Source organism: Vulpes lagopus, chromosome 6 (genome assembly GCF_018345385.1).
Source record: "Vulpes lagopus strain Blue_001 chromosome 6, ASM1834538v1, whole genome shotgun sequence".
Lineage (NCBI taxonomy): Eukaryota > Metazoa > Chordata > Mammalia > Carnivora > Canidae > Vulpes > Vulpes lagopus.
This window is the reverse complement of record NC_054829.1, coordinates 46,443,058-46,455,699: the sequence shown is the minus strand read 5'-3', so window position 1 is coordinate 46,455,699 and position 12,642 is coordinate 46,443,058. Positions and strand designations below refer to the sequence as shown.

Sequence of the window (12,642 nt, the reverse complement as noted above, 5' to 3'; positions counted from 1 at the left end):
AGTCTTTGTTTGAAACTTTGAAATAGGTTTCTTTTTTTTTTTATTTTTATTTTTTAAAAAAAAATTTTTTTTTTTTAAATTTTTTATTTATTTATGATAGTCACAGAGAGAGAGAGAGAGGCAGAGACACAGGCGGAGGGAGAAGCAGGCTCCATGCACCGGGAGCCCGATGTGGGATTCGATCCCGGGTCTCCAGGATCGCGCCCTGGGCCAAAGGCAGGCGCCAAACCGCTGCGCCACCCAGGGATCCCTGAAATAGGTTTCTTTAAGCCAAATTGCTAAGTGAGACTGCATCCCTGATAATGTTCTAGAATTTACTCATTCGCCCGGGAGAGATGCCTCAAACTTTCTATAAGAATAAAGGGAAAGAGGGACGAGCTTCACCTATGTCTCACAAATCTAGATGAATAGTTACTAAAGTTACGAGCAAGAGAGTCACTTTTAAACAAACTTATATTGCTTTATCACCTGGCCAGAAGAGAGCAGAACAACAAATTCCTAAATTGAAGTGGTTGTGATTGATTTCTAGTAACAGAATTCCAGTCTACAGCATATGTAAGTTACACAACTAGAACAGCATTCAGAGAATTAGCACTAGGAGCCCTTTCTTATAAGTGGGCTCATTCTGCAAACCCTCAGTTTTACTAAGCAGGTTGACAGGACTCTATATGAAAGATATTTGGTGGCTAGAAAACCAGACCATCAGGTGCCATATTGTTCTAGGAGTCTCCCCGCTGCCACCCACTCCAAGCAGCAGTCTTACTTGTTTCATTTTCTCCAGTTCATCTTTGAGAAGGAGGTTTTCCTGTTCCACCATATGAGTCTGTATTTTAACTTCAGAGAGCTCTGCCTCCAGAGAAGACACTAAAGCTGAGGACTAAGAGGAAAAATTAGAAAGTCAAGTAAGGGACATCTTCCTGTAGCTTGGGGAAATTTACTAGGTTCGCAAAAGGCAGAGGTCAGGAAACCCTAGCCCAAATTCAGGACACACTTCTTTTTTTTAATTTAAATTTAATTAATTAACATATAATGTATTATTGGTTTCCAAGGTAGAGGTCAGTGATTCTCAGTCTTAACAGCCAGTGCTCACCACATCATGTGCCCTTCTTAATGCCCATCACTCAGTTACTCCCCTAACTCCCTCCCCTCCTGCCATCCCCAGTTCGTTTCCTGATTAAGAGTCTCTTATGGTTTGTCTCCCTCTCTGATTTCATCTTTTCTTTTTTTCCTTTCTTTTATGATCATTATCCTCAGTCAAAACTGTCTTCTGAAAGATCGTGCACCTAAACGGTACGAACATAATTTCTCATGTAGGTTTTGCAGGTTTGTTCACTGCAAAGCTACCTTCTCTCGGGGGAGATAGTTTGAGACAACAAGTATCATGTTTTTCTTGAAACTCCTGTTGGTTTACTTCAGTGGATTTTTGCCTACAACAGTTATTAACTCTCGTGTTTGCCTAATGATGACTTTCTATTTCCTTCTTTCTTTCTACATTTATTAACTGGAATTTTGCCGTGAAGAAGAACTGTTATTTCTCCCTCATTTAACTTTTTTTTTTTAATTTTTTTTTTATTTATTTATGATAGTCACAGAAAGAGAGAGAGGCAGAGACACAGGCAGAGGGAGAAGCAGGCTCCATGCACCGGGAGCCCGATGTGGGATTCGATCCCGGGTCTCCAGGATCACGCCCTGGGCCAAAGGCAGGCGCCAAAACGCTGCGCCACCCAGGGATCCCTTATTTAACTTTTAATATCAGGATGTACCCATACACATTTATTTTATATTTATTTTATGCTATACTAGAATTACTTATTTTGTTGATCAAACCATTCCAGCTGTTAAACAAACCATTAGAAGCTCCTTCAGGTGGGGCTCTGTGTCCTTTTAATATGCCCTCTTTTTTTAAACACTTTTTTCTTTCTGATACCATGAGGTGTTCCAGGCACATCCTGCATTTTCCCTGCTCCTGCCCTGGAATCAATCATTTTCCAAGGAGCCCTGATTTCTTCTATAGAAGAATGGTGTTTAGACCCCAAGATCTGGGCACTCTATATTCAAATACCTAAAGCTTTGTCTCAATCTGTACACATATTAAGAAATGTGAGTTTATACTAATGCCTCAAATTCCAGCCTAACACCAGAGGGTTCATTTTAATTTCCCCATTTTCTTACTTAGAGCTTCCTTCTCCAACAGTGAGAGACTTAGTTCTGTTGCCTATAATCCACCTAGTTATTTTTTCAATTCTAACATACACAGTTTCGGAATTACTAACTTCTCCCCCATGACAAACACATTTACTGACTAGCTTATTACAGCATTTGTGTACACATCTTTCTATCTTTAGCTCTACAGTATGAAGTCAGATAATAATTTCCAAATTACTTGATTATTTTCTTCCCCATTGTAATTATGTTACCCATTTATAATATGGTTAGGTTCATTTCTTAGTGTTTGTATTCCTTGTTGGTATCCCCCGCCATCTTGATTGATTTTAATTGTGCATTTATTTTGGGGTATGTGAAGAGCTTGTAAAACATTGCTTGATTCTAAGAGCCAGAGCTATGTGAAAAGATATACTCAGGGTAATGGTACTCCTTTCCCTCACTCCTTTGACAACATTCCTATTCCTCTCTTCCATCCCTTTCCCGCCCATTCTCTACAGGTAACCGAATCTTTAGTTTCTGGTTTATCATTCTTGTGTTTCTCTCACACAAATGAGCAAGTATATGTGTATTTTTCAACGTCCCTTTCTCTCTTACATGAACAGAGGCACTCGGTACTTTTTCGTGCTCTTCTTTTTCACTTAACATTATGTCCTGGAAATAATTTCATATCCGTAGAGGTCTTTCTCTCTCTGTTTCCCTCTCTCCCTTCTTTCCTTCCTTTTATAGCTACATAATAGTACTTTAAGGTGTCACTGTATCCATCATATTTATCCAACCACTCTCCTATGTATGAACATCTAGGTTGTTTCCAAGCTCTGTACATATGAATACTCACATTGTTGGAAGTGTACCTTTAGGTAAATCCCTAGAAAGAGGATTTTTGGGACAAATGGTAAGCTCATATGTAATTTTGTCAAGTAGTGGCAAATTTCCTTCCAGAAGGATAATGCCATTTTACACCCCCACCAGCAATGTATAAAAGTACCTGCTTCCCCAAAGTGTTGCCAATAGAAAGTCCTATTTTTAAATTGCTTCCAATTACATAGGTGAGAAAAGATTTATCAGCATTTTTTTAATTTACAGTTTTCTAATTATGAGTGATCTGGGGCATTTTTAAAAAAGATTTTATTTATTTATTTGACTGAGAGAGAAAAAGAGAGAGAGAACTTGAGCAGGAGGTGGAGCAGAGGGAGAGGGAGAAGCAGATTCCCTGCTGAGCAGGGAACCTGACACAGGGCTGGATCCCAGGACCCTGAGAGCATGACCCGAGCTGAAGGCAGACGCTTAACCAACTGAGCCACCCAGGCACTCTGATTTCGGGTATTTCCCATGGGCTTGAGGGCTATTTTTATCTCTCTCTCTCTCTTTTTTTTTTTGGTGAATTATTTATTCATGTTTTTTCTCAGTTTGTGATTGGATTTTGGTCCTAAGTCCATGAATTTTTAAGAGCTTTTTACATAGTAAGCATATTAGCCCTACTCTCTGTGGTATGTGATATAAATATTTTTCTCCTAGTTTGTGAATTGTCTTTTGACTTTGTTTATGGTATTTTTTGCCATGAAAATTTTTTCTTAATAATTTTTTTTTTTTGTCTCTGGTTTATGAGTCATAGTTGGATGGCTTTTCTCTACACTAAGGTCAGACAAACTCATCCATGTTTTCTTCTAGTACTTACCTAGTTTTGTTTCTGATATTTAGACTCCTATTCCAATTTGAGTTTATCCTTACATACTGTATAAGGTATGGATCTAATTTTATTTGTTCCCAAATGTCCACAGAGTTGTCCAGGAACCACTTATTTAAAAATATATATATTCATCTTTACCCCACTGATTTGAGAAGGTACCTTTGTTATATACTAAGTTTCCATCTCCACTGGAGTCCAATTCTATACTTTCTATTTGCCTGTTCATCTGCTGGTACCACACTGTTTTAATTATTAAGACTTTATACATAAATTTAATAACAGTGTTGTTTTATTTCTTGGGATTTCCTCCCAGAAGACTGTAGCGTGGCCATACTCCATACCTGCGCTTTACATTGTTCCAGTTCTTCTTTCAGATTAGACTTTTCTTGTTTCCATTCCTCAAATGTACTGTGTCCTGGCTCTTCATCCTTCTGGCATAGCATTTCTGCCAGACGTTCATTAAGTTCTTGCAGTTCTTTCTCATTTTGAGAGTTCTTTTGGCTAAGTTCTATATTTTCCAAATCCAACTGTTGGTTTTTGGTTTTTAATTCTGAAATCTAATTAAATTGAAATGAATTTTAAAAACTAGTTACCCGACTTGTAGGAGAAAACAGATATAGAAAGTACCTGGTTCTTCCCTCTATGTAGATAAATATTTATATGTATATACGTACACACACACCCTTAATAATAGAAATAATACAGTGCTCATTATTACATATTCAATCAGCTGGGAAGTGTACGAAGAAGTGACAGATCCTCAGTTCAGACTCACTCCACTGTTCACAGCTGGGTATGTATCTTTCCAGACTGTTTTCTATGTATATACAAAGCTCGTATGCACATAGATGTTTTTCTCTTTATAACAAAAATTTGAATCATTTCAGATGTTTGGACAGCCTGCTTTTTCCCCTTATAGCAACTTACAGACTTTTATCTTTCTAACTCAGTCCATTCAGAAACCACCACATGCTGTTTTTAAGTGGCTATAGTATATTCTATGTGTCAAGACATTCCATTCCCATATTGACAGACGTATAGGTTTGTTATCATTCTTTTTATTATGAAGATATAGAACAATCTTTTGAAAAATTCATTTACACATGGTAGCATTTTGTATTTAGGATCATTTTCTTAGAAGTAAGGCTGCTGGCTTAGAAGGTCTGCATACACATTACTATTTTTGTTTTAAGATTTAATTTATTTATTCATGAGACACAGAGCGAGATTGAGACAGAGACAGAGGCAGAGGGAGAAGCAGGCTCCCCACAGGGAACCCAGGACCCCAGGATCATGCTCTGATGCTCTGAGCTGATGGAGGATGCTCAACCGCTGAGCCACCCAGGCAGCCCATGAGCCACTCAGGTGCCCCCACATTACTGTTTTGATAGGTATCTCCAAAGTACCTTCCTCATATTGTTGTCAACTTATAGTCCTATCAAGAATGAATGAGTACATTCATTTCCTCACACTTTTTAAAAGTCTAGATGCTATGTTTAATTTTTGCTAATCTGAAAGATGAAAAAAAGAAAATTAATTTGTACTTCCCTAATAAGGTTATCTTTTTATATGTTGTATTTTTTCCCTTTACTTGACTCCTCAAATCAATTATCTGCTTTCAACTGGGTTTTGCCATTTATTTGTAAGAGTACAGAATATATTTTAGATCTTAAGACCTTGTCTGTTTCAAGTTCTGAAAAATGCTTTTTTCCCAGGATATCCTTGTCTTTTGGCTGTTTCAGACAGATTTTTTTTTTTTTTTTAAGATTTTATTTATTTGAGGAAAGGAGAGCACACAAGTAGGGGTAGATGCAGAAGGTAAGGGAGAAGCAGACTCCCCACTGAGCTGGGAGCCTGATGCAGGGTGAGATCCCAGGACGCTGGGACCATCAGCCCAGCTGAAGACAGCTACCTAAACGAACTGAGCCACCTAGGCACCCTTGTTTCAGACAGATTCTTAAATGGCCTTCGCTTGCACAACTGCATGTTGTGAGATTACACAAATTGGGCACTGAATGGCTCAAGCTAACTGAATACATTGTAATTCTATGAAAAGATATAGTGATGAACTATTACTCTATATCTGAACTTAGCTTTCTGGTTTCAATCATGGTGATAAAAGAGGAACAAGGTAACATTAATTGCAAGAATGTGAGGGATAGAGCTAGTATCTCAGAGATATGGTTTTAGAGGTATCATCTCCCCATTCCCACTGATTACAAAGCTTGTATTAAGCACTCAGAATCTAGAAATAATTGGTAGATTATTATAGTCACCAAGAAACAGAAACCTAGTTTAGAGTCAGCAGGGATGAGTTTCCATTCTGAAATTGAGGATTTACAACTTTACCATCATTAGCTACATGTTAATGCAGTAGCACGTCCTATAAATTTATAAATAACAAATAAAGACAATTTCAGAATCAAAAAACACTGGGAAATATTAAGTATCTCCTTACCTGTTTCTTTAAATTTTCAGCCATCTTCTGAACTGCCGCTTTTTCCTGTTTTACAGTTTCTATTTTTTGCCTAAAAGGACAGTGAAAATAGAACCTAAGAGTTAGGCTTTAAAAGTGGAAGCAAAACAGTTTTAGTCCTCACAAAAATGCCTTAAGAAAATTTAAGTATATGTCTTACCACATTTCTTCCTGAGATCCATTTAATTTCCCTAATTTCAGGTTAGAAATGCTATCTTCTTCATTTAAAGTAGTAATTTCATTTCTTAAAATAGAATTTTCTTCTTGAAGCTTCTCAGATTCATATCTGAATTACAGAGATAAAAAAATAGTTATAATAAGGCAATCATCTGGCATCTTTGGAAAATGCTTTCTAGTAATTTCCAATAAAACAAGTATTCCATGCCAGTTAAAAAGAGAAGTCTAAATTAGTAGACTTTTAGTAATGGAAGTCAAGCTATGACATATTGACTCATTTCTTTTGGGAAGTTAAGGATTTCACTAAAAGACGTTAGGGAAGTGTGGCTAAAACACTTGAGCATGGAGACAGGAATTGAGACTCTGCCCACCATGGTTGCTAATTTTCTCAGTGGCAAGCATACTGCTTTGAGTAACTTCATTTATCTCAGTCTCAAGTCCTACTGGCTCTGAATAAGCATAAGCCATCTTACTAAGCTGTATTTAGCTTTAGTTACAGGCCTCAGGGTACCTAGGGAAAGAAAGTTCCCTACATAAATAAAAGACCACACTGAAATATGTACACTCATGTTTACTTTGTGATTTTTCCCCCAACTCATTATATCCTAGGATTTTTAGAACTAAAAATGGTCCGAAGAAAAACTACATCCAGAATTAAATTTTCATATCATTAAGATAATTCAGAAACATGTAATATTTTATAAGTTTTTTAAAACAAGTTTGTTAAGACTATTGCAATCATGTTGTATAAAGTCAAGTGAGCAATGGTTCAGATTGGTTTCATTTTTGTCTTTATTTCGAGCACACTGATTAGAATCTGATCGCTCTTCAATAAAATGATACATTCTAAGATAAACTTCCATTGTTTACAGAATACCAGCATGTCCTTCAAGTGATATAAGTGAAAAACTATAAGCCACAAAAAGCATGCTTCCTATATTAGTATGAGTTCTTATCTACTAAGTGAGTTAATAAACAAAAGGCATACTTATAGAACATGTTCTACCAAATGAGGAAAATAACATGTTCTACCAAATGAGGAAAATGCTAAAATAACATTTAGCAAAAACAAAATAAAAAAACTATCCATCCAAAGAAAATGCTAGAAGAGAGTTAAAGACTTGACGTACATTAATGATGCACGTGGTTAAACAGCAAACACTCTCCATTATGCCACCCCAAATGAACGACATTTATTTCCTATAGAGGAAGGGAATGCCTCCTGGGCCAGGTTATTCTATTTGTTAATATGACACAGAAGCAGGAGAAAGTCTATGGTAGTGCTCCCTTCTTGAAGACTAACAGGTTAGTTTCTCTAGGCATAGCAAGCAGTGGAAGTTAGATGTTGTGAGGTGCTCTTGGGATTCCGTGAAGTTTACAAGGTGTATACGTTACCTCAGAAGTTCAACTTTTTGTTGCATCTCACTGCACGTGATTTGCAAGTCATGCATCATTGCCTTCAGTTCTTCCTCGTTTTCTCCTTGAGAAGGAACATCTTTTTGCTTAACTAAAGCAGCAACCCTCTCCCTCAACTTCCTAGTCAGCTCTTGCAGCTTTTTTTTCTCCAGTTCTAACTCTGCAATGGTGGCCCCATGTGGAAGATGTCTGTCTTGAAGGCCTAGGAGAGCAGTGTCTTCCTCCAGTATACCCTGGTTCTGTACCTTGGGCTTTTCTCCATGGGTTCGGATTGTTCTGTGTAGCCAGGCAATTTCACTTGCTTGTACTCTTTCCAGGAGCTGTGTGTTCTCCTGCTCGAGGTACTGGTCTTCTTGGTAATGCTCTTCTATAAGATGGTGTACCTTCATCACCTCTGGCACATGCTCATCCAGTGTCTGCTGTAGTCCAAGCACCTTTCCCTCAGGCTGGACTTCCAGCTTCCCTAAGTGGGCTTCCCACAAGGAGAAGCAGTCACACTGTAGCACTGCTCTTTCCCGAAGCTTCTCCATCTTGCCTTGAAGTCTCAAAACCAGAACGTGCAGCTCCTCATTTTCTCTTCTGACCTCATCATAACTCTTTTCCAGGCTGAGGAATGTTTCCGTCACCTCTTCCACTTTCTTTAGTTCATCCTGCAGTTTGAACACTTGGGAAGTGAGCTCTTGGTTACTTTCTAGTGCTTCATCGTAGCGCATCTCCATCACCCGCAGCTCTTCCTGGAGACAGTCATTCTCCCTGCTGGCATCTTCATATAACAATTTATACTTGGGGGAGGCCTCAGGGATCCTCTCAAGCATCTTCAGTTTCTTTTTCAGCACAGAAACATCAAAGAGTAGGTCCTGTTTCTTTTCAGAAGCTCGACTGCAATCTGCACGTAAGATCATTAGCTGTTCCCGAAGCTGACAAATCTGATTCTTCAGGTCCCAGCTCTCAGTCCTGGTCTCTTCACTATTTTCGAGCTCGGAAAAACTCTCTATTGATGCTTCAGATGCCTCCATTTTGACCTCCTGTCTCTGAGCAGAGCTCGTCCCTGTACTTCCCAGATCTCGTGCCTCGTCGTCTTGTAGGTCACTTAGGACGCATGGCGTGCTTCCACCTTCTGCTTGCTTCATTTGATTTTGTAGTAAAAAGGGCTCTGTTTGTTCTGCAGAATTTCCAAATAATCCGGAAGCTGGCTCATCTAGACAAGACGACATTACCGACCCTGGCTCTAATTTTTGCAGTTTCTGTTGCAGTCTTGAAATTTCCGTGGCCATTTTCACGTTTTCTTTCACAGCTCGCTCATGAGCTCTCTGCAGGCTTAAGAGGACATCTCCATTCTCTTCCAACAACTGCTCTCCTTGCTGAACCAGGGACATGGCTCCACTTCCTTCTGCCTCCTCCCCTGCCACTGCCTGGCAGCCACTCTCTCTCCTGGAGAGAGAAGCCACCACCTGCTGCATTTCCTTGATTTTGTTCTGAAGCCAGGAGATTTCTGTGCTCATCTCAGCCCTCTCCTGATCCGCTTTCTCACAGGTCACTTTGTGGACACTCTCCATGGCCTGAAGTTTGGCCAGCATTTCCTGCCTCTCCCGGTCACGTTCCATTTCTAGCTTCTCAAGCTGCTGGCTGGCCAGCTCCTCGGAGGCCCCTGCCTGGCACAGGCCCTGTTCGGAGTCCTCCACCTCCCTTTCATGACTGCCCTTCAGCTGAAGTATGTGGTCGGAGAGTAGGCTTTGTTGACTTCTGGACACGTTTCTTAGATCTTCCAGGTCTTTGAGTAGCTGCTCCCTTTCAACAACCATACTATTCAAATGTTCCTTGTATGTTTTCTCCAGCATCTCTCTCTCCTGGGCCAGGACCATAGAAGTTGCTTTCTCTCTCTGCAGAGTCTCCTTAAGCTGCTCCTGGGCTTCCATGCACTCCTGGGTGAGCTCATCCTTCTCAAACTCCCACTGGGATCTCTCCTCAAGCTGCTGCTCCAGGAGCTGCTTCAGCTCTTGGTGGTAGTGGCTCTCGAGGCTTCGCAGGGTGTTTTCACAGCGCTCAGTGACTTTCTGACAATTGGCCTGAAACTCTGCTTCTATCTGAGAGGTTCTTCTAGTACACTCAGTTTCCATTTTTTCCCTAAATGTAGTCAACACACAGCATTACTGAAACTGCCACCAACTCCAGAAGCAAACAAAAAACATTTTCCCATGCATAGAAGAAGCTGACAGGCAAACAATTTAAATGCTCTCTGAAAATGGTCTTCACTTATTCCTATGTAATGAATTTCATACAGAGACAGGATCTCATTTCTGAGAGCTAAGACTGGCAGCCATCATTAATTTAAAAGACTTACCTCTTTCTGCATTTAGAGGGAAAAGTTAGAAACCAACTTCTTTGGCATTCTCCTGAATGTATTTGTTTATGGAAAATGTAAACTGCTGTTTCACGTTAATGATCAAATGCATCTTAACCTAATCCCTAACTTGGGAAATATATACAATTCCTTCTTTTTACTTAAGTATACATTGGAGGACAGTAGTCCTATAAACCATATCTATTAACTTATTCATTATATGTTTCCTTCTTATTTAATAAAGCAGTTAATCAGAGAATGAAGCATCAAAGCCCTCAAATGTACCTTAGATTTCCTGTGAGGAAGGTAAGCACAAAGCGGCATAATTTGGGGAGCAATAGAACTTAACCCAGAATTTAGTTTACAAATAGCATTTCTTAGCACACAATAATTATTCTCATCCGGAACATGAAAGGATGCTTGCTGATACAAGAAGTATGGTCTTTGAAAGAAACAGAATAGTTCCAATAACCCCAGGACAGACTTAGGTCTAAACAATGGCAAAAGGGGTTGAGAAACTAACGAGTCTAGTCAAAGTCTCTTTAACTGGCTGGAATTTCTGGCGCCTCCAAGGGACAGTGCCCAGGTTTTCTCCATTTCCCCCATCTCTTACCTTCCCTCTTGAAGTTCCCTTTGGTGTTTTTCCAAGAGCTCTTTTCGCAACTCCTCTTTTTCCAGACTGTGCTTCTCCATCAGGCTTTTCAGCTGCTCCTGGTGACACTGCTCTAGTTCCTGAGTCAAGCCTCTCACCTTCTCTTCTGTCCAGGTGCCATTTTGAATGAGTCCCTCTCTCTCTTGGTTAAAGCTCTCCTCGGCCTGCTCCAGGCTAGCCTTGAGTTTCAACTCGTATTCCAGCTTCAGTTTCTCCTGCAGGTGAGTCTTTTCCTCATCCCACTTCCTTTGCAGTTGCTTTTTCTCATCCTCGTGTCTGCAGATAGTTGTACGTTGTGCCTCCTTGAGCACCACTGCCTGGCCCTGAAGTTCTGCAATTTCATTTTTAAGGTCACTTATTTGTTTTTCCAAGACATGCACTTCATTCTCATACTTTTGCTTCATGTTCTCTTGCTCCTTTTCACAGGTGACCTTGGTTTCATCTAGCTGCTTTTCATAATGGTGCACCTAAAGTCAGAAAATGAAACCACCACAAGGTTATTCAACTCCAGGCTGTAGAGAGGTTACTGGGGCTGTAACTACTTTTTCCTATGAGACATTCCTCAGTTTTCCCATTGTAACAACTTGAAAACATGTTGAATAGGATATATTTGAGTCAAGCATTGTTTCCTTTCCTTTTTAATTAGGTTGAATTTTATTAGTTTCTTTTTAAGATTTTATTTATTTATTTGAGAGAGAGAGCAAGCGCACACGCGTGCATATGAGTGTGGGGGAGCATAGGGAGAGAATCTTAAGCAGACTCTATACTGAGCAGGTAGCCTAATACAGGGCTCCATCCCACGACCCCAAGATCATGACCTGAGCCAAAATCAAGAGTCTAACAGTCAACCAACTAAACCACCCAGGTGCCCCAAATTTTATTAGTTTCTGAACAACTCTGATAAAAACGACTAGATTTTCACATAGATACCATTTGTCTTCCCAGGCATCCTGTCCAACTATAAATGTAGAGACTTAAAATAATTAAATTCACATGTTTATTGAACATCTATCATAGGCACATTGTGGGCCTTGTGGGGACACAAAGTTGGGTAAGATATAGTCCTTCCATCAAGGAGAAACCACTCTAGACATGGTTTTGACAAGTGCCAACAAGTATATTACAAGGCAGAATGTAAAACATAAAAGGTATAGAAAACAGAGCTACAGTGTAAGTTGGAAATCCAAAGAGGGGGAAAAAAATCACATTTGGTCAAGGGTATTTAGGAATGGGTTCATGTAAGAGGTAGCATTTGATATAAACTCTAGAGCGTAAGTAGACTTTCAAGAGCTAAAAGAAATAATACAGCATGTAATAGCATGAACAAAAGAGGATGGTCTGATGCAGAACAGTGAACTACTGGTTTGACTGGAGGAGAAGGTAAAAGAGAAGACTAAAAATATATGTTGAAGCAACATGGTGGAGGGTTCAGACCTTGTATCTAATGCTAACTATATCAAAGGGTTCTTTTGGTTTTATTAAGATGTTTTCGAACCAGTTGGAAATAACCTATTGACCTTCATTCAAGTTCCATGCTTGCTAGAGCTGAAGATAATACATTTTGGAGAAACTCTCTCCTAGGAGGACAAGGCCTCATATACCCAGCCTATGAAACCATCCTGAGGAAGGGGGTTTTGGGTAGCCAGCAGACCCAAGAGGAAATGTATAGAAAGTGATGCTGTATAGAAAGTGAAAAGAATTAAGAATGTCCTACATGCAAAAGCTTG

At 39.5% G+C, this 12,642-nt stretch overlaps 1 protein-coding gene across 13 annotated transcripts in view; it reads right to left on the bottom strand.

The window, feature by feature from the left end:
• NIN (ninein) overlaps positions 1-12,642 on the bottom strand; it is a 98,727-nt gene that overhangs the window by 24,412 nt on the left and 61,673 nt on the right. For 12 of the 13 annotated variants that reach the window (XM_041758326.1, XM_041758324.1, XM_041758325.1 and 9 more), the window contains 6 exons: positions 10,877-11,382; positions 7,902-10,046; positions 6,490-6,615; positions 6,312-6,381; positions 4,195-4,410; positions 764-877 (listed from right to left, as the gene is read on the bottom strand). In XM_041758326.1, the coding sequence (XP_041614260.1) occupies positions 764-877; positions 4,195-4,410; positions 6,312-6,381; positions 6,490-6,615; positions 7,902-10,046; positions 10,877-11,382 (3,177 nt within the window). The remainder of the gene's footprint in view (positions 1-763; positions 878-4,194; positions 4,411-6,311; positions 6,382-6,489; positions 6,616-7,901; positions 10,047-10,876; positions 11,383-12,642) is intronic. The other variant, XM_041758336.1, reaches the window with a different exon arrangement.